Consider the following 20,968-nt stretch of genomic DNA (forward strand, 5'->3'; position numbering starts at 1 on the left):
ATCATATAAGAAAAAAAAGTCTTTTTGGAAAGTACAAGATATAGTAGTCAGTAACCATATGATGATGAAGTCCATAGCAGGCCATGACTGAATCACTGACGGATTTCAGAAAAGAAGTTAGAGGCGCTCTGCCAAATTGTGCCTAAAGTCCCTCAACCAGAGACTGATTCTTATTTCCCCATTTACTTGTGTAAAACCAGTCAAAGAGGGGAGTGTCATTTTGGTTTGTTTTAAGTGATTGCATAAATACCCCTGGGCTTCAGAAATTTTCAGCTATCATTTAAGTAGGAATTACGTGATTTCTCTGAGTCACTCTGATCTAAAGGGACCACTGCTTTGACAATCAATTCTGAATACAAACAGCAAGAGGAAAAATTAGTCCAACACTTTTTGCATCCTTTTAGTTCTTCCTTATAATCTGATAGGAAGAAATCTTTACTCTGGCTTACACATTCAAAGCCTTTGGGTATTTCTTTTGTGAACTGTAGGCAATGAGTATTCCCCTTGGTGATGTTTAAATCTTCAAAACTAGGAGGGAAGATGATCTTCTTCACTTGTAGTTTGCATGTCATCCAGTAGGAAAGCTTGAAGCCATTTTGCTATGTATGGATATATTTTCTAAAAGTTACTCTGGAAGTGAATATAATAGGGAATGAATAACTTCATATTGAATCTTAAAATGGCTTATGGTGTTGGCATTTGGTTTTCTGAATTCTATAATATAGAAACATTTTCTCTGCTTCTCCTTGTTTCTTAATATTTTTAAATCACTGATAGTTCTCAGAGATTGGGATGGATTCTCTCTGTGCTCTTGGTTTAAAGCATTATGCCATTTTAGTGGCTCATCTAAATTTTTTCTATTCTTGTAATGATGGTAGAGCTCTGGAATCCATCCAGTATTTTAATTTTCCACAGGTAACTTGATTTTAGTCTGCAAAGGAATTCAACTTTTCTGTGTTCCCTAACTGTAAGTTTATGTCTGTATTACCTGGTCAGGCCTTGAAAGGTTTTTGTGTTCTGTGTTCATAGGAGTTTGTTCCTTTAGACCAGAGTTTCTCAGTGTTGGCACTATTACCACTTTGGGTTGGATAATGTTATCCTGTGTGTTATAGGATGTTTAGCACTATCTCTGGCTTCTACTCACTAGATACCAGTAGAATCCCCAGTTTCGTTCTGACAACCAAAAATGTCTTCAGACATTACCATCTGTCCCCTCTGGCAGTGGGGTAGGAACAGATTTGTCCCTGGTTAAGAACCAGTGCTTTATACTAACATTCCTTTTGTCCAGGTGCATTTATTTTCACTCTAGCCATATATGCCTCCTGAGTTGTTGTATGAGAGAAGGTGATGTATTTAATAATTATGGATGGAAGGAAAATGGTCATTGGTGTTTTGCTTTTTTGTAATGCTCATTTTAATAATTGTCATATAACATTAGAAACTCAGGGCTGGAAGGTTCAACTTACATTTTTCAGCAGGGTCTCAACTTTTATTTCTTAGTATTCCTGCTTATCTTAGGACAGTGATTGTTAACCTACCTCTCTCTTACTATAACAGAATTCAACTTTATGATAGATTTTGCTTTATCTTTGAACATTTTGAGTGTACTTTTAGAAAATGGATCATTCTTTAAATGTTTGTTCATTGTCCACTAATGCATAGATTTTCCAGACGCTAGCAGTCATTAAATACAGAAAAATATTGTATAAAATTTGGAAAAATTTGGTAATCATATGTGAAAGTTAGCTGGTGTAGACACCAATTTTGGATGTGATCAGAAGGATGTCATGATAATTGGTCATTAACTTGGTATTACTTGGTATGGTTATTAGACACTTAAATGTGGTTCTTGTGTGGAAAAAGAATTTTGACTTGAATAGATTCTTCTTTTACCAGTGGTCTGAAGTAGAGTAAGGAGGAATAAAAAATGAATCTTAACTGTTGACTTATTCTCAGAATTGGTGATGTGTAAGTGGAGTTGAAGGTAGTTATCTCTGTGACCAAGAATCTTCCACCTGGGTTTTTCTTAGGACTAATGGAAAAAGTGTAGGGTCTAGGAAGGTTGGACTTAATCATTAACTTTTAAAAATTGGTGTGTTGGGGGGTGGGGAGTGTCAAAGTATTGATCACGAGTAGTGTCTCTTTAACTGCAGTTTGTCAGTTTGTGAGGACCTTACATTGTAATTGTTGGTAAAGGGAGAAAACTAACTGCTGAACTGAAAGTTATCTTTTAACTGAAATTAATCCCTTCGGCACATGTTTTCTTTATTTAGGCTGCTTAATATGTCTGTGAATAATTAAATATAAAACAAGTTTCAGTGTAGCAGAGTTGGTGCTTCTGACACAGCTAACTTGACCATATTCCTTTATCCTCACTCTAGCATAAGGTTTTGGTTTTGGTTTTGGTTTTTTCATAAAACCATAAAATAGGTGCAATAAAAAAAATAGAGTATGTCTTAAAAAAAATCACTGAACTTTTAGAAATCCCACATCGAAATCTCTGTTGCTACCTTTTTATAACTGACTGCAAAGGAAGAAAACTGAAAGTCAAAATGAGACTGAGTCTTACTTTTTTCTAACCTAAGAAACATTTTCACTTGCCACTTGGAGAAGTCATAACTGGATTCTAGTTACTTCCCATATTGGGCAGATTAGAGGGGAACCAGCCAACCAAATTATGATCTAGCAAATTTAACAAGGGGATGGGGGAGAGTAAACTATTTTGCCATAGATTTGCACTTTAAAATTATGAACTGGATGTTGGTAGACAGGACTCCCAAAGGGCAGATAGGTAAATACCTAGCCTGCATGTGGATATTAGAGAATCAGACTTATCCTTGCTCGTTCTAAGCCAACCTGAGCAATAGTTGTCTGTTGACATAATCAGAGTCTGGATTTCCCTATTTCCCTCCTTGTTGTCATCTTCCATGTCTGCTACATTGACAGTCATCCCTCTGGGGAATGTGTCATGTAGAATTCTCTTTCTCAGAATAGAAACTTTGTGCGTTAGTTATCTTTCCCACGTCTAGATTTCAACAGTTAATTTAGATGTTGGTTAAATTAAGCTGTGGCTAATGTGACAAGGGTGGGAAGTTCTTTGCTTCTTTGATCTGCAGGATACCTGCCTCTGAGGTGCTATTGCCTGGAGGGATCAATCCCATCAAAAGACTGGTGGTAGAGAATATACATACAGCTAGCTGCTTCTCCCAGGGTGTCAGTCATGATAACGAGCATCATTCCAGAATCTTTGGCTTCTAGAACCAACTCCATTCTAAAGAACATTTTAACATCTATTAATACTTTGATAATAATCTTTTATATGCAGGAATTTTGTAGCATGACTTTATGACTAAACTTATTGTGTTAACTTATTTAGAAATGTTGAGTTTCTGAATGTTATTTTGTGAAACTTGTTTTAAAATAGTAATAAATTGTGTTATTTTCTAAAAAAAATTAATTTGTATCTTTTTTTGGTTATGTGGCCATTAGCTTTAGCTAGTATAGAGCAACCATGTGAACTTCCAATCACATTCAATTCTGAAGAAATTTGGCCTTTAGATCAAACATTCGACACAGCTTGTGTGAGTGTGTATGAGACAGGGAGAGAGCCTGACTCATTTCTTTATGCCATTTTTTCCCCCTGTAGTTCACTACCAGTGATAATCTCCTCTTCCAGGTTTGTAAGTCTTCACTAGAAGGCCTCTGGGCACCATTCCAAATGATTGGGATCCTGCAAAGTGCTTCCCGGAACCGGAAGGACTATTCCTAGTCCTCTCCTTACTGGTAGTATACGAGTTTAAGGTTGATTGATAGGCCCCTGATTTGTGGTCTGGAATAACCTGACACTGGCCAGCCCCTTTTTGATCCACAAGAAACAAGATAGCCTAGTAATAGCTGTAACATTACACATTGTCTCAGCACATATTCTGTGCTATCAACCAAATATAATTTTGGCCTCAGAATGGGACTGTGGTGCAGTTTCTACTTGTTTATTCCACAGTTCTTTGGTTCTAAGGATGTTTCTTGCTGCTGTCCTCCTTTAAAAAGCAGATTTTAATTTTTGAGCCTTTTATAAAGAGAAACCCTTAATTCAGATAAGAAACAGCTCATTATTTTTAGTTTTCTAGAATAAAGGATGGACATCTAGAATCCTTACATGTGTACCATATATATGTAATCAAATACATATGTATGTATATGTCGATATATAACCGTTACATATAATAAAAGAATCTGAAGTGATAACCCTCCTTCCTAAAATGCAGTCAGTTCTGCAGCTATAAGAAGGTATATCTCTATGTACAGACATTGAAGGATGCCTCTGACATCGGGTGAGAGAAACCCACTGTTTTCGTTATGAACGTAACTTGCGTGGAGTGAGAATGTGTGTGTATATGTGGCTGGCTGGTGTGAGGTGGCAGTGGGAGCATGTGTGGAGAAACAGGATTGTATGGTTGGGATGGGAGACTGCTGTAGTGTGTGTGTTTGTGTCCGTGGGGGTCTGTGTGTGTGTGCATGTGCGCGTGTGGTGGGAGGAGGGAGTGTGTTTATGAGAGTGTCAGGGGGAAGGTGGGAGTGAATGTGTACAGATAACATTCTGAGAAGTGAGGGGGGCGTGTACCCGGTGCCATGCTGTCATGCCAATGGCGATGGAGAGGGAAGCTATGTGAGTTGGGGAGTAGAGGAATGAGGACATGTTTACTGGGGGAAGCAAAGACTTGCGTATCTGTTGTTGAGAATCAAACATTTGGAGATGTGTGTGTTAAGCGTGTGAGGGTGGAACAGATGACATGAGTGTACAGAAAAATGTTTGTACACCAGTAGTAGCCTTTATAAATAAATTTTTACCTGATGATTGTCAAATAGGTTGGCTGTAATTTTAAAGCCTTGTTATTAGGGGAAAACCCCACTGAACTCTTATGCTCATGTAACCACTTCTGGATTTACTAGGATCTCAAGACACCTTTGGTCACTAAAGCTCTGAAGTCAAACGTGTTTTTAAACTGTTTCCCTATTTGTACCCTCTTGATATCAAATGGCTGCTATAAATCTGAAACCTTCATTTTAAGCTGAGGAATTATTCCTCAGCAAAATAAACACCTTTAGCTGAAAAAGGATTTAGAAAGGGGAGAGAAAGCATTGCTAGATGACATCCTGAGCCCCATTTCAGGAATTTCTAACATTTTACAGTAAGTTAATATTTACGTAGGTCTTTTTAGCCTTCTAACACTTGCCTTGTAGAAAACATGCAAAAGTTGAAAATACCAAAAGGTTCTGCAATTTAAACTCGCATAGTATGACATGAAGTTTAAAGATAAAATCATTGAAGTCTGATTTTCTTAGCAGCATGGGGAAGTCTTCCTAAGAGACCATAGAGCTTAATTACACTTAAATTTTGTATATGTGTCAGAAAAACAAGACAATAGAATTTTTAAAATATTTTTATTCATATACATGTATTTTGATAACTTGAAATTTAGAACACTTAGAATCAGCATGAACAAGAACTACTATTCAATGACAGAGTTGAAGTGGGGAACTAGATACTGTAACTGGTTCTTTATAACCTTCCCATGCAGTTTATATCTGTATCTTGTACAGAGAAAAATTGATTCACGCAGTTCTAGAATTGTTTCCTAACACCCCATTCCATAGTCTCAGAACACTTGTCAATTAAACTGATCCAGACGTTTCAAGATGAAAAATAAGAAATTTGCTTTGTATGGTTGAATAACTGGTAGTATCTAATTAAGTCACATTTCTTTCCATTAATATAAATTAGGAACAATTTACTGTAAACACAGAACTATTCACGATATTAGTAATAACGGCTCATCATTTTTACTGAACACTTTTTGTGTTTGCCAGGTCCTGCGCTAAACATCAGAACATGCAATTTCACAATTACCTCAATGGGAAGTGTCACAAATTCACGTTTTACAACTGATGATTGCCACAACGACAGCTTGCACTGAGCACTGGTGCACAAGTCTTTACCTGGCATTGCAGCTAGGTACGACTCACTTATAGTAAGTAGCTCAGGGTGCTCATTTGCACGATTGTACTAATGTTACATGAATACCCAGGCCTGCTGCCTCCCTGCTCTCAAACCCCCTCCCCCCCAGCACATGGCTAAGTCTTTACTACTAAGAGACACCTGTAAGATAGCATGGAGACAAGGAAAGCAGCTGTGATCTAGATCTGCAGTACAGCCTGTTTCCTGGGCCTCAGAAGTGCCCCTCCAGGCCTAACTGCAGGAGGGCGGCCTCAGCCTCCTCCTCCTCCTCCTTGGCCTCCTCCTCTCGGATCTGCACCAGCAACTGGAAGAGGTTAGGGGCAGGCCCTTCCGCAGCCCCCGTCAGCCACAGCTGCCTTCGGATGGCCCCGCTGTGGTTGGCCCCGGCAATAACCTGCTCCAGGCGGGCCTGGTTCACGTTATCTTTATCTATAGCCCCCTTCTCCACCACCTTCTGCAGAAGAGGCTCCAGTCGAATGACATATGCAGATAACTTTTCTCCCGGGTTCTGGTAAGTGTTCAGAAATCTGACCTGCGCATCCCTAGAGCTCTCGACGCTCCCAAACACCTGCTCAAGGGCCTTCAGGCATTCAGCAGTGGTTATTGCAGGGTTGTTAGTCTTGAGGATGCGGATGACATCAGCGGCAGGGCCTCTAAGACTCTCCATCAACCGCCGCCTCTTTTCTACATCAGACACCTGCCACTCCTCTATGACCTCATTAGTGTGTTCCAGCCAGGGATCAAAGGTCTCCTCCCCCGGCCCCGGGATGTCCCTCCCAGAGAACAGCGTCAGCTTCTTGTACCATATGGACTCAACAAGAGGCTGAATAACATTATCCAAAATATAGTTTAGCATCTCTGCCGGCATATCTGGGCCTGGGGCCGGAGCAGGGTTCTGAAACCCAAGGACGCGGGCAACATCTTGCACGGTCCACCCCTCTCTCGCCAGGAAGAGGTGCAGCCTTTCTAAAAATTCAGCATCGGAAGTCGGGGGTTTAAAGACCACTTTCCAGACCCCTCCTTTACCCGGCATCTCCCTGGGGATCGCGGCGTAATCGACAGCGCCAGTGAGCTCTAACAAGGCTGCTTTTGCATTCTCTTCCCTCCAAAACATTCTCCCAAGTACTCGATAGGGCACCTGGGGCATCGCAGCCTGGAGGGTCTCTTCGATTTCAGCCTCATCACAGTTCACTGGGATCCCCCAGACCAGCAGGGCTCTCTGGGAGTTCACATCCATCCCCCTGCACCAGTCTTCCAACAGTGTCATCGCCATTTTCCCAACTGTCAAGGGCCCCAACTCTACAAATAAGGATTAGGCTGTGGCTCCCTGTGCTCTGGGACTTAGGACAGCAGCAGACACTCCCCCCAATATGCCCGAGGGAGGCAAGCTTCACGCGATCACAATTAACAAATGACACCAGAGTCCTCCTCTTGTCCTTTCGCTGCCCCGCAAAGTCAGTCCTTCGGCTGGTTCTCCGAGCGAAGCCTCTGGGATGCTCTGGCAGTCAGTCACGCGTCCGCCGCCATCTTGCGTCTCGGGTCGGGGTCTGCAGCCCGCGTCTCCCACCCGCAGGCAGGGTGTCGTGTCGCAGCGCAGAAGGCGAGGAGCGACGGCGGGTGGCGAAGCCTGGAGCCGCGGGGCTGAAGAGGCGCCGGGGTGTGGTCGCGGGGCGTGGCCGCTTTCTCTCGGCAGCTGGGGCGTCGGGCACCCGCTGCTTGCTCCCCCTGTTGATCCGGCGTTCGCGGTCGGAGCCCGGCCTTCAGCTGGGCGAGGAGCGGCTGCTTTGCAGACGAGGGCTGCGCAGTCCCCGAAGGAAGAGATTGTTCTGAGGTCGCGGCGGCGGCGGCGGCGGGGCCAGTCCGCAAGTGGCTTCTTTGCAGACCTAGTGATGGCTCCAGACGGCGAGGTGGCCGAGGAACGACGACACGGGCAGCGGAGGCGCCAGGAGGACCGAGAAGCGAGGCAAGGGCGGGCAGGAGTGGCGGTGCGCCGGCTGCGGCGGCGGTGTGGCGCAGCTCCTCTGCCAGGTCCTGGGATCCGCAGCCAGCGAAGGCGTTACTGCCGCAGTGGGGAGCGGGGCAGGCCCAGTGAGCTGCTTCCGCCCCGCCCCCGTGGCGGAGCGTAACCATGGCAACGGTGGCCTTGACTACCTGAGTTCCTCGAGTTCCCGTGGTTCTCGGGGTCGAGCGGTTGCCAAGGGGCTAGCGAGGGTCTCCAGGCGTTATTTTGATGGCGCATTTCCTTTTTCACGTTTTCCGGATCTTTTTTTTTCTAACAAAGCACCGTGTTTAAAAGGTAATACAGTTCTGGAGTGAAGTTAAGGTGATATTGTTGAAAATGCATCCAAGGCAAACTTGGCCTACCGCTGCATAGGAAAATACCATCTTTAGCCCCGCGACTTCCCTGTGCCACCTGATGGCATTCTGTACCCTCCATACTTTAGGTCAATGAAACTAACACGTTGGAAGTGTGCCGTGTACATATTTTTGTGTGAGACACTGAGTTGAGACTTTTTCTTGTCTAAAGTTATGTAAAAAGATCTGTGTCTATTCAGTCATCCTTGAAACAGGCAAACACTAGCGTGTTATTTTTCCTCTCCGGCATCACTGACAAAGACCTGATGAAAAGAGAATCCTTGTGGTTCCAAATGTCAAGTAATACATTGCAAGCAAAACAAGGCCTACTTAGTCGATCCCAGATGGTGAAAATCTCCCCAAAAGAACACAGCCTTCAACTCTGAATTTTTAAAACCTTATTTAATAAAAGGTTTAAAGATACAGAAGAACATTCAAAAGTAAATAAGTTACATAGGTACATTACAATCACATCCGCAAGATTTACTTTAGTGTGTTATTTTTTTTTTTTTATAAAAAGCACACAAAAAATAAAATCTTCAGTCTGGTCTATCACAACTGTACAGCAAAAGAGGTAATATATATATATATATACACACTATTTTAATATGTAACAGTCTTTTAAAAAGGGTGCCACAGGCAGCAAACACACAAAAGGCAGTGTCTGATGTTTTTTCCCCAAAATAAAAGGAATATACTTATTTATATGCTATTAAAATATCTGTACAATAATTACAGACTGTCAAGGCTGTTCCTGTGCTGTCCCCTCCAAACAAGGCCTTCAACTTAGAGACAAACAAGGAAAAGGTGAAACAGCTGCAAACTGTTAGAGGCAAATATTAACACAGCAAAATATGGGGAGGACATACAATTGTTTTATAAAAATATGCATACTTCCTGTAAACCTAAGGAGTTAGGCTTGCTAGTCTGGTAATAAATACCGTTCGAAAAAAGAGAGCCCCAGAGAAAATATATTTAAACAGCTGAGGCTTGAGTATGTGTTGTATTCCTCCTTCATCTTAACATCTGGCACATGAGAAGAAAGAGGTTAGGTCACTGAGGCAGTTAAATATAGGGGATTTCTTTTAGACATAAGCAGCACACGACCTCTGTGCCAGGGGTGGAGGTGGGGAGGCAGAAGGGATGAGGGTGTACCTTAGCTGTGAGGGGGGCTGCTGAAGGCATGGAGGCCAGTGCACTGAAGCACAGACTCCGTGGGTGGGTAAGAGACCTCAGAAACGGTCTGGAACACAGGCACTAGGTTAATTTCATGCCCTTAGCAAAGTGTAGATGGAGACTGGAAAATGGCTATGTGAAATGGTGTGGGGAGGGCATAATAAAGCTGGAGGTGTTTGTCATTTAACTTCTTAAACAGCTCTGAACAGAAGAAAAAAGGAAGAAAAACAAACAAGACGAGCCTAATGTGTTCACAGGGAGAAAGCACCATAAAGGATATACCTATCCCAGCTCCTATGGCTGCACCTACTTTATTGGCAGGTCACTTGGAACAATTGCATCTGCCCTCTAAACATCTTAACTTTCACCTTATATTCTAGATATAAATCCATCCTGGAGCATGAACGCTTCTAAAATACAGGGTCTGGTGGAATTAATACAGAGGTACCACCTTGATTTTCTCCACCAACATTTCACCTAGTCTGATTTCTATGAGCTTAGAAGAGGAGAATCACTCTAAACGAAGGATGTTCCTGTTACCATGTGTCCACAGAGGGGCCTGAAACTAAATTATATTTAAATAGAAAAAACCTTGGGAAACATAAGTAGCACTTTGGGGCAAAGCTGCGAAGGCACTCTTATTACATAAGTGATTTAGCAGGCAGCCTAAATTTGCTACCCTTCTATTTCTGGAGGGTATACCAGATTTCTGCGATCTTGGGACATTGAGTTTGTAGAAGCCTTTGGAGGAAACTAACTGGGAAGTTGAAGATCTATGTAGCGATCCTGGAGTCTGGCGGGGAGAAAGATGTTGCTCCCATATCTGGGGTCCTGAAGAACCATATTAATGCATAAATCAATGCTGAAAAACACCAGTTAGTGCATAGTTCAGAAACAAAACTCCCTCCCCACTCTTAGCTACCAACATGGCGCCTTTAGGCTATCTTGTAAGAAGAGTAGTAGAATTTTTGGCTCCTTCCTAACATGCTGACCTGCATTCTTGCAACATACTTGCATTCACTTAGAACTTCTAACACAACTAAACTTGAGTAGCAAGATCAGAAAAATAACTCAGCCCTCTATGGGACTGGCAAGGGAGGCCTCTGGAACCTTCTAGCACTTCACTTCAGTGACTCCATGCCAAATATGGCTTCTTCAAACTAGAAACAGAACTAGAATTCTGGCTTCCAGTCAATCCCCTCAGGCAATCTGAAAATATAGCCAGAGAAGAGGTAGCAATAAGAACTGCCTTTGATCTCCCTTGCTCCTGCTGGTCTTTGTGTGGCTTTGGTGACACCTTCCACCTTTCCACCCTCTTTCAGTGCTACTAATCACTCCTACTGGCAACAGCTTCCAGAGCAATGAGGTGAGGGACCTTAGGGTCTTAGGAATGGGGGGGGGGGGGGGGCGGATGCCAAGAAGGTGCCTTATTTTGGGATAAATGCACTTGGGCCTCTGGAAAGCAAGAGGCCCCTGGTCCCTGAGAGGATGTTAAAAATTAAATATTAAGAATAAATAAATAGCTCCCAAATGACACAAGTCGAGGAATGAAGGCTCCTGTCCAATCTGGTTAGGAGACCTCCCCCTCCCAGGGAAGGATCCAGAAATCTCCAGCATGTAGGACCGGGGGCTGGGTGGTGGATATCCACGCTAGACCAGGTGGGATGGGGTGAGGAAGCAGCTGCCAAGGGCAGGACATACGCAGGCAAGGAACCTGCCGCAAGAGGGAACAGGCTGGGCCCAGAATAAGCCCCCTTAGCAGCCGTCGGGGACCAAAAGTGTTTGGCAAAAAGGTGGGAAGCAGGAAGAGCCAGGGCTTATCAAAAGTTCTCTCCAGCCCAACCCTACAACTTCCACCCTCTGCACAGTTCCCTTCCTTCCAGCAGACTGAGAGCTTGAGACCCAACACTGGCCCCTTCCCCAAATATCTGAGAAAACTTCAGAGACCTAGCAGGCCGCTAGCAAGCAGCAAAGGGACAGGTACCTGTCCTCTGCCCTATAGGCATTCTGGTAGCTTTCCTCCCATAGGTGGTGGCCTGAGGACAGGGTCACCGGAGCAGCTTAGGCCTGGACATTGTCGTGTAGGGGACAGCACAGGTACCAGGCTGAGCTCCTTCTCGGAGACGGCCACCACAATCCCTCCAGGGGAGTTCCTCTTTTTGGGGCTTGGGGCAGGGCCTGTGCAGCCTTTGAGGTCCTCTGGGGGGGGGGGGGGGGCAGGGAATAATGCTGCAAGGAGGGTGAGCTTGTGCTTGCTTGGCTCTCCATGGTGGCCGAGGGGGAGCAGGGGGAACCAGGAGGACCGGAAGAGGCTGCGCGGCAGCAGCGGTCCCAGCGTGGGAGGCAGCAGTAGCGGCGCTGGAGCCCGTCCGGAGGGGCAGCCCCAGCCAGCAGGGGCCTTCGCAGTGCAGTTGGAGGAACGCGCAAGGACTACTTCCGACAGACAGAATGCAAAGAGAACTGGATCCTGCAGCCTAGACGACTGCTCCTGGGGCCTTTATAAATAAAAGAGCCGTTTATTTTATTGTCTTGTTCTTCAGAGAAAAGTCCACGTGATCTCTCCTCTCTCCCTCTGGAGGTTCCAGGGTGCTCGCAGGAGCTTGGGCAGGCTGGTGCAGGGAGGGCCGGGGGTCCAGGGCGAGGGGCGGGCCCCTGAGCCCCGGCGGCGTCAGCCCCTCTCACCCGCGCCGCTCTCCTCGCGCAGCGCGGGCTGGTGCGGAGAGGCGGCGGCTGCGGTTGCCGCGGCGGCAGCGGCCTCCTTCTCCTTCTGCCTCAGGGCAGCAGCCTTCTTCTCCTGTTCTGCGTGGCTCTTCATGTGGGCGCTGCGGCTCTTCACCTTGTAAAACACCCTGCAGCCGGGCAGGAGGGGCTCCAGTAAGAGGGCCGTCCCCACCCCCTGACCACCAGACCAGAGAGCGTGCGTGCGGGTGCGCGTGTGTCTGGGCAGTGTGCGTGTGCGCGCCCGTGCACGGGTGCGTCTGTGTGGCGGGCGGGTCCCCGGCCCCGCCTGACTGGCTTGGGCCACACGACCGGCTCTACCCTCCACCTAGGGAACTGAAGGGTTCCGGATCCAGTGCTGTCACCCCCTGCTCCAAGAGCTGCCAAGTGACGTCACTGCCCTAGAAACCCTCGGAGCCAATCAGATGACAACGCGAAAGCTCCCCTGGAAAGCACACTTCCTGGCCCCCAGCCGTGGCCACCCTGCTGGGTCCCCGGGGAGGCAGGGCCTAGCATCTTACCTGCCACACTTTTTACAAGGGAAAGTGTTCTCCTGATTCTGGGTCTTGTTAAATGTCTCCGGTTTTTTCTTCTTCTCCGAGAAAGGTAGTGCCCTCCGTGACTTCCCTGCCCCCTCTCTTGGCTTCTCTGCGGCTTGGCCACCAGTAGAGCCAGGGGCATTAGACTCATGGCTTCGGAGGATGAGGATGTCATTGGCCTGGAGAGGATCAAACAAGGAGAGGTGAGAGATCTGGGGAAGAGAGGTTCCTGAATTCTGGCATCTCAGGAACACAGGGCTCTTAAAGGTCAGATGCTCCTGCCAAACGGTCCTCTAGAATCCGCTGGAATCCTTTCAGTGACAAGGTACTCACTGCTTTTTGCCAGCCCATTTGGGTCTTTGGCCAACTTTTTTTTTTTCTTTTAATGTTTATTTATTTTTGAGAGAGAGAGAGAGAGAGAGACAGCACAAGCTGGGGAGGGGCAGAGAGAGGGAGACATGGAACCTGAAGCAGGCTCCAGGGTCTGAGCTGTCAGCACAGAGCCGGATGCACAACTCAGACTCAAGAGCCACGAGATCATAACCGGACCCAAAGTCAGACGCTGAACCAACTGAGCCACCCAGGCGCCCCTGGCCAACTGTATCTTTACAAAGCTGTTGGTACAGTAATCCTGTGGGACAGCCCAAGCTGCCAGAAGACGTCTCCATGCATCTATCTGAAGGGGGTCTCAGTGTCTCAATTAATGTTTTCACGTCTTCAGTCATTTAGTCCATCCATTCATGCCTTAATTCCATAAATCAGATTCAAATCCACGTGACGGTGCCATATGCTGGGGATACAGAGGGGACAGACAGGAGCCCCTGCTCTCAGGGAGCTTGAAATCTAGTGAAAGGGACAGACAGCATGAGTCACCACGAGAAATGCCAAGCAGATGATGGAGAGTGGAGGACACCTGGGACAGACCTGGAGAGGTGCTTGGGAGGAATCACAGGCCTTGGGTTAGGGGAGCCTCAGATGGCCGCTAGGAGTCATAAGTACGTGCATGGGGTTGACCCTCCTAGGGAAGTATTCCCAAAAGTCAGCAGGACTTGATGAAGCTTGCGCATAGAGCACAGCTCTGGGAGAAAGAGCACAGCCCAGGCTCAGAAGGGAGCAAACAGTCTGGAGTCTTCCTGCAAACCTAAGTGTACAACACACAAAAAAATTTGCAAGGCTCTCATAGTAATCCCTACTCTCTTTGGGGGGACATCTCCCTGACAAGGAACACCTCTGGTGGTATGTCTTGTTTCTTGGTCTATGATATGGCGGACAGAGGACTTCACTACGAGGACTGCAGGCAGGAACTCAGGCAAGTCACATATCATCTCTGAACTCAGTTGCGTCTATCTTTGAGGTAGGGGTTAACACTTTATGGGGTTATTGTGAGGAATTAATGAGATACTGGAAAGGAAGGCACTTTGCAGAGAACCTATGAGAGGGGCCATTGTTATTATTCTCATTGTTTCAGCCCTTTTTTTTTTTTTAAGTTTATTTATTTTGAGAGAGAGAGAGAGAGAGAGAATGCAAGTGGGGGAAAGGGAAAGAGAGAGAATCCCAAGCAGTCTCCACACCAACAGCACAGAGCCCAATAAGGGGCTGGAACTCACGAACCACTAGATCATGACCTGAGCCAAAGCTTAACCGACTGAGCCACCCAGGCACCCCAATGTTTCAGCTCATTCTTGTCAGATATTCTTGTCAGGGACACAGCTCTCTCATGGAGAACCTGCCACAGCTACAACTCATAGATGCTTCTGCCACGTCCCACACACCTTTTGGGTTTTCACAAAGCCTTCTTCTTCAGTCTCAGGTACAGAAGCAGTATAGTATAAAAACTTAAGAGCAGAATTTTGGAGTCAGGCTACCTACCAGCTGTCTTATCTAGGGGCCTCCATTTCCTCATCTGTAAAATGGGAATAATGACAGTACCTACCGCATAGGGTTATGAGGATTAAATAAGTTAAAAACATAAGGTACTTAGTACATTTCCTGCCATTATGGCGATGATCATCATCACCATGTTCCTGTTCTGCCCTCCCTCCCTCACCCCCAGGCCCAGCTCCAGCCCTCCTCCTGGCCCTGGGCTCCCCTAGTGGAGGTCACACTTACCGACTCATTGGCCTGTAGTGTCTGTGTGGCTTTGACAGCCGCTGCCCTCCGGCTTCGCTCTCGCCCCTCTTCCTGCTCTCCCTTCTCCTGGATCTCTGGCACTTCCTCCTCCCCCTCCTTCCTGGGCTCCTTTGCTTCTCTCTTGGGCTCCAGCCTCTCTTCACTTGGAGACTCTCTTCTGGGAAGAGGCATCCTTGGGAACTTCTGGGAAGTCTATGGGGGATAAGAATGAGGGCAGTGAGCCTGGAGCTCTAGTTACACAGCCATACTGCTCCGATTCTGACCCAGCCGGGGACGACTAGTCCCTGCTCATCCTGCTTGCCTGGCCTGGCCCAGCCAGCCTCCTGCACTACATAATTCTATCTCCTCCCCCAGATAGTCGGCCTGGGAAAGAAGAGGGAGTCTTGAGCCCTGAAAGCCCTCAGGAAGAGACTGAGCACTTGAGATTGAGCTCGGGGCAGGAAGGGAGCATGCCAGTCCAAGAGACAGACACATCCTTCGGCAAGGTGGTCTGGAAGAGCAGACAGCAGCCTTAGCTCCAGTTCTAAACTGTCTTTGTAATGCTTCTGGGAACTCCGCCCACTTCCCCGTCTGTAAAAGAGGGACCAAACCACTCCCTGTCTTCATGCAGCATGTCAGCAAGTATGGAGTTATAACCCCAACATGATGTTAGATGGATATGTGGACACAGAATTAAATAGCATTCTCTTTTCTATCCTGATTATGTCAAACATAAAGTTTTGAGTTAGGTCTAAATGTGTCTTTTATACTTCTCCAGACTTTATTATTATTTTTTAGAGATTTTTTTTAAACTTCTGCTTGTCTCTATTTAATGCTTCCCTAATAATTTTTCCTGTGATTCAGATTTTTTTTAATATTTATTTTTGAGAGCGAGAGAGAGAGCGCAAGCAGGAGAGGGGCAGAAAGAGAGGGAGACACAGAATCCAAAGCAGGTTCCAGGCTCCGAGCTGTCAGCACAGAGCCCGACGTGGGGTTTGAACTCACAAACCACGAGATCACAACCTGAGCTTAAACTGGATGCTTCACCGACTGAGCCATCCAGGTGCCCCTTAAAGATTTTATTTTTAAGTAATCTCTACACTGAACGTGGGGCTCGAACTCACGAGCTCAAGATCAAGAGTCGCACACTCCCCAGAATAAGCCCCCAGACTTAATTAACCAAAGGTCAGGTCTGAGACTCAGAGCCCTGGCAGGTAACAGTATCTACCTGGATTTTAACAACACTGACTCTCATATATATTTACTTTTGCTAGTGCCTTCTACGGCAAACAGTACTGGTTTTCTGTTTATGATTGGGACGTAACATTTCCCTTCTGAGTAAAAACTGAGTTGACTTAAAGAAAAATATGAAGTAGTAGCCCAGGTGGTATGCGGATGTCGTAGAAACAGTAACGTTGACATGTGGTAGGATGCAGAGATAACATATTCATGATGGTTGTACAAGAATGCCTCAAGTTAGGGCGACAGTATTAGAGGTGTGCTATGAGGAGACAGGAGGTCAGTGCTCATGCAGATATTGTGGGAAAATTCCCCAATGTTCTGCATCAACACAATGTATTATTACCTTGACGCTGACAGACAGACAGGGGGACCTAAAGGGCTAGGTCCAGTGCCCAGGACATCAGCTCCTTGGGGCTGTCAGGGACACTGCCTTGCTCTCTTTACCCTCCAGGGGCTTCCAGAGAGCTTGGCCCCAGGCTCTCAACTCAGCCCTCGGCCCCAGACACAGTCAGGACTCTAAGCAGCTGAGGCTGGGAAGGGAGTCACCTTAATATCCACTTCAACCTCTTCCTGGGCCGACTTCTCGTCACTTGTATCCACATCCCCGAAGGTTAGCGTCCCGTTGCGACCAATTTTCACCTGCTTCTTGTAGGTGTAGTAGAATTCCACGCATTGGGCCACGGTCTTGGTCTGGATCTGATTTGAAGCCAAAACTGAGGTCAGAGTTCCTGGCTCAGCTCATCTGCCTGGAGATTCTCCAGCCTTTCCCATCCATGCATGTCCCCTCCTCCCCAAATGCTAAACTCAAGAAACCCAAGAAATGCAAGCATTTCTCCAATGCCTTCCCTGAACAAACCACTGACATTCAATTAAACAACACTTCAGCACTATTAGGAAGGGGGAAAAAAAAGCCAAAAAGGACCACATGGAGCCACTGGGGAGATTTGAATAGGGACTGCATATTAGAGAATATTATTAGTTTAAATTTCTTGGGTATGATAATAGTATTATGGTTTTGCAAGAATATATAACCTTGTTTTTAAGAGATATTTGGATCAAGTCTGTAACATACCTTTAAAAAAATTTTTTTTAAGAGAGCATGAGCAGGGGAGAGGGGTATAGGGAAAGGGGGGGGGGGGGGCGGCGAGAGAGAATCTCAAGCAGGCGTCATGCTGAGCACAGAGCCCAACATGGGTCTCAATCCAAGATTCTGGGATCATGACCTGAGCCGAAATCAAGAGTTTGTCACTTGGGGCACCCTGGTGGCTCAATGGATTAAGCATTCAACTCGTGGTTTTGGCTCAGGTCATGATCTCACAGTGCATGGATTCGAGCCCCCCATCAGGTTCTGCACTGACAATGCAGAACCTGCTTGGGATTCTGTCTCTCTCTCTCTGCCCCTTCCCTGCTCTTGCTCTCTCAAAATAAATAAATAAACATTAAAAAAAAAAAAAAAGAGTTGGATGCTCAACCGACTGAGCCACCTAGGGACCGCTTGTAACTTACTTTCAATGACTAGTTAAAACACAGAGAAATGAAATAAGCGTGTATATAAATTTAAGTATAGACCGAGAAAGAGGGAAAGCAAGTGTGACCAATGTTAACAATTGGTAAATCTAAATGAGGAATGCGTGGGTGTTTACTGTACTATGCTTTCAATTTTTCTGTAAGTTTCAAATTTTTCAAAGTAAACAGTTAAGGGTGAAAAAGTCTGGACACCATCCCCATTCAGAGCCAGCCCAGACCCGGCAACACAGACTCCCTTCATCAATCTGGGCAACACTGTCATTCCTCCCAGGGAACAGCAACTGACAAGTAAGGATAGAAGAATGTTAAACTGTCCTAAATCAGAGTGGCACTCAAGGGAGACTAACAAGAAAGCTCTGGAAAAACCTGAAAAGGAAGCAGAAGGCCTAAGTCTCACTCCTAACTCTGCCACTAAATGTGTGACCTCAGGCAAGTCTCTTCACAAGTAAGATGACTTCCAAGGGCCTCCCAAGATCTGAAATCCTAGTGCTCCCGTTTCACAAATCCATCTGGCTACTGGGTTTAGTTTCCGGACAGATTTCCCACACACAGAGGCTCTTTGCTCTGACTCTGCCCTTTCTCCCCCCCGGCTCCCAGACTGCTCTGCCAACTGCTGGGCTGCAGTGGGAGCTGGGAAGTCTGTCTACAGAGCCCAAGGGGTCAGTGAGTTCTCTGCGCCTGAGGAGAAAACAGATACGCTGTATCTCACAGGAATGGCCAAGTCACAGATTTACTAATTAGATCCTGTTTACACTTTTGTTGTCAATTCTCTCTGATCATCTGTGTGACTAACAGTCTGCTCTTCTCATTAAGGCGTTAGGGGCACCACAGTGAATTTCACAGGCGGGTACTTCGCAGAAATATTGCCCAATCAGGGAATGGAATGTTACTGAAACCCAGCAAATGACTGTCCTCACAACAGGGCCCTTGTAGAAGAATTCATCCGCACTTTGCCCAGTCCCCAGAGCTGTCCTGACACAATCTACAATTAAATTCCAGGAGGAAAGAGCACATTCTTGGAAACCCCATTCCCTCGGTGGTCTGTACAGCTGAGATTTTATGAGACAGGGCTGCTGGAAAGATGCAGGTACTTGGATTAGCAAAACAATCTTCTCCCAGAAGAACATGGGGAGAGGCAAGATAAATTCAATCTAGGAAAAGTCAACTTGGCCTCCTCTGCTCGGTCAGCTGAGTTACTGGAAGGAAGCCCTGGGTCTGACAGGAAGAAGGCAGTGGGCCCCCCCCCACCCAGCCCGGTCTGTTATACAGTCACTTGTTGGCTCTCAGTTCCCCTCATCTTAGGGTGACCTCTCCTCTACATACTGATTGTGGCTTTTGAAGTACTCCAGCCCCCTGGGAAATGGCTCACCTCAGTCTGCAGCCTTCCTTCTCTTCCTGTTCTGCCTCAGGCAAGTCACACTCTGAAGTCTGACACCACTGGGTCTGCCCACTCAGGCCTCCTTCTGAGACCACCCCCCCCCCCACCTCCCCACCCCCACCCCCAGCATGGCCATACTACCTTAACATGAGGGAAGAAGACTCGGAACCAAGGGGAGGAAAGGCCCAATCTTCTCCCCTTGTTTTGTTTAGAAAATTCTCTCCGACAATACTTAGTGGCATTAACCTGACTGTTTTTTTCAGAGAGACTGCAGGGCCACCACCAGCAGAGGGAGCCCCAAATCACACAGCCGGCCCCTGGCTGCCTCTTGCACCTGAAACAGAGCCCCAGCTCACCAGCTGCTGCACCAGGAAGAAATCCTTCTTATAGATGGCAATGCCCTTGTTGAACAGCTTCCTCTCAGCCATCTTCCACTGGTCAGAACCTGTAAGGCAAAGCGGGAGCCAGGGTTAGTGAGGTGGATGGGACTGTGAGTGACCAGCAGAAAAGTGTGAAGTCATCCGTCCACGGTCTCTGCAGCCATTCAGAGCTTGATCCATATTTCTGCTTCTGCCACTTACTAGCCTCTGAGCCTCAATCACCTCACTTGGGAACTGGGACCTGGTCACACAAGCCACCTCACCAGTTGTGGTGCAGACTCAAGGAGATAATGCACGTGGAACCCTTGCTGCTCTGCCTTGCACACACAAGAGGTACCACTCAACAGGGATCGGTGGCTGCTGTGATTATGCCATTTGGTCACTGTCCCTTTAAAAGCACAGTGCCCAGGATGGGACACGGCACTCCAGGGGTTGTCTAAGTTCCAAGCACCAGATGCCAATTGGGATGGCACTCCCCAGATTCCTGTCCCTTGCACCTTGCCATGGACTTTTTTGCCTGCATGGGCTCCCACCTGCCCACGCCTTTCTCTCTGCCCCTTCAGGGCACAGGAAGCCCCTTGAGAACTACCCCATATTTGGTGTCAGTTCTTTCACTCCGGCTCTTGGCTTATCTGCCCCCAACCTCCTCACCCCATCCAGGGCTGTGACTCAGCACCAAGCTGGGCCCCGCTGATGCTGAGACCTTGAGGCTCCAGGTCCCAGGCTCACCTGTGTAGTGATAAGTTGCCAGTGGGTGGTTATGGGGCCGCAGGGGCTTCTTCAGTAGCAGCTTATTCAGCGTTTCCTGAAGGGGAAGTGAGGAAAAGGTCAGTGCCTTGCAGGGGTCTCAGTGGTAGGCTGAGCCTCCTAGGTGCCAGGCACAATTCAGAAGGCCTCTTCAACCCTCTGAGTAGTAAGGTGGGCATTTATTTTTACCCTGTGTAACTGCTGAGGGGCAAGAGGTTTGGCAGGATGGCAAGATCACGGAGGGTGGAGCTGCTCAGGAACCAGGCCAAGGGCCTCTTAAGAGAGAACATGTGGCCCCCAGGACAGACAGCCATAGGTGGAGAAAGCCCTCAGTGACAGCCTTTCTGAGGGCGGGGACCCACTGACCCAGAATCAGGGACTAGGGTGGACAAGAGGACCCTGTGCAGCAAAGTCTGGAGTTTGGAACTACGACTACCTTCGGTGGAGCCCCTACAACCCCCAACCCGGTCAGACCCTCCTGCCTGCCTCCAATCAGTAGGCCAGCAGCCCTGGCTCCTGGGCAGCAGACATGGATCCATGCCAGCCTCCCTCAGGGTCCCTCCCCCCACCAGGGCCATCGTCTCACCAGGATGTCTCCCCTGGACTCATGCAGACAGTGCAGGGCCAGCTCCTGGTTGGTGCCAGCTCCAGGGAAAATACTGGAGCAGGCGGCTGTCAACAGGTCTTCCACTGGAGCAAGCGTGGGAGGGGAGGAGAAGAAATCTCGTTCAGGGCCTAACCCACCCACCTGTCCAACAGCCCACCTTCACTTGCTGGTGCA

At 47.2% G+C, this 20,968-nt stretch overlaps 2 protein-coding genes across 5 annotated transcripts in view; both read right to left on the minus strand.

The window, feature by feature from the left end:
- Nucleotides 1–5,425: 5,425 nt before the first annotated feature.
- Nucleotides 5,426–8,048, minus strand: PNMA1 (PNMA family member 1). The gene has a single exon (XM_015071673.3). It carries the CDS (start codon nucleotides 7,287–7,289, stop codon nucleotides 6,228–6,230), a length of 1,062 nt encoding a protein of 353 aa, XP_014927159.2. The 5' UTR covers nucleotides 7,290–8,048; the 3' UTR covers nucleotides 5,426–6,227.
- A 708-nt stretch (nucleotides 8,049–8,756) lies between these two features.
- MIDEAS (mitotic deacetylase associated SANT domain protein) overlaps nucleotides 8,757–20,968 on the minus strand; it is a 67,805-nt gene continuing 55,593 nt past the window's right edge. For all 4 annotated transcript variants that reach the window (XM_027066114.2, XM_053224684.1, XM_053224683.1 and 1 more), the window contains 7 exons: nucleotides 20,774–20,877; nucleotides 20,170–20,245; nucleotides 19,417–19,505; nucleotides 16,702–16,851; nucleotides 14,914–15,126; nucleotides 12,787–12,983; nucleotides 8,757–12,396 (listed from right to left, as the gene is read on the minus strand). In XM_027066114.2, the coding sequence (XP_026921915.2) occupies nucleotides 12,216–12,396; nucleotides 12,787–12,983; nucleotides 14,914–15,126; nucleotides 16,702–16,851; nucleotides 19,417–19,505; nucleotides 20,170–20,245; nucleotides 20,774–20,877 (1,010 nt within the window). In that variant the 3' untranslated portion in view covers nucleotides 8,757–12,215. The remainder of the gene's footprint in view (nucleotides 12,397–12,786; nucleotides 12,984–14,913; nucleotides 15,127–16,701; nucleotides 16,852–19,416; nucleotides 19,506–20,169; nucleotides 20,246–20,773; nucleotides 20,878–20,968) is intronic.

Source organism: Acinonyx jubatus, chromosome B3, assembly GCF_027475565.1.
Source record: "Acinonyx jubatus isolate Ajub_Pintada_27869175 chromosome B3, VMU_Ajub_asm_v1.0, whole genome shotgun sequence".
Lineage (NCBI taxonomy): Eukaryota > Metazoa > Chordata > Mammalia > Carnivora > Felidae > Acinonyx > Acinonyx jubatus.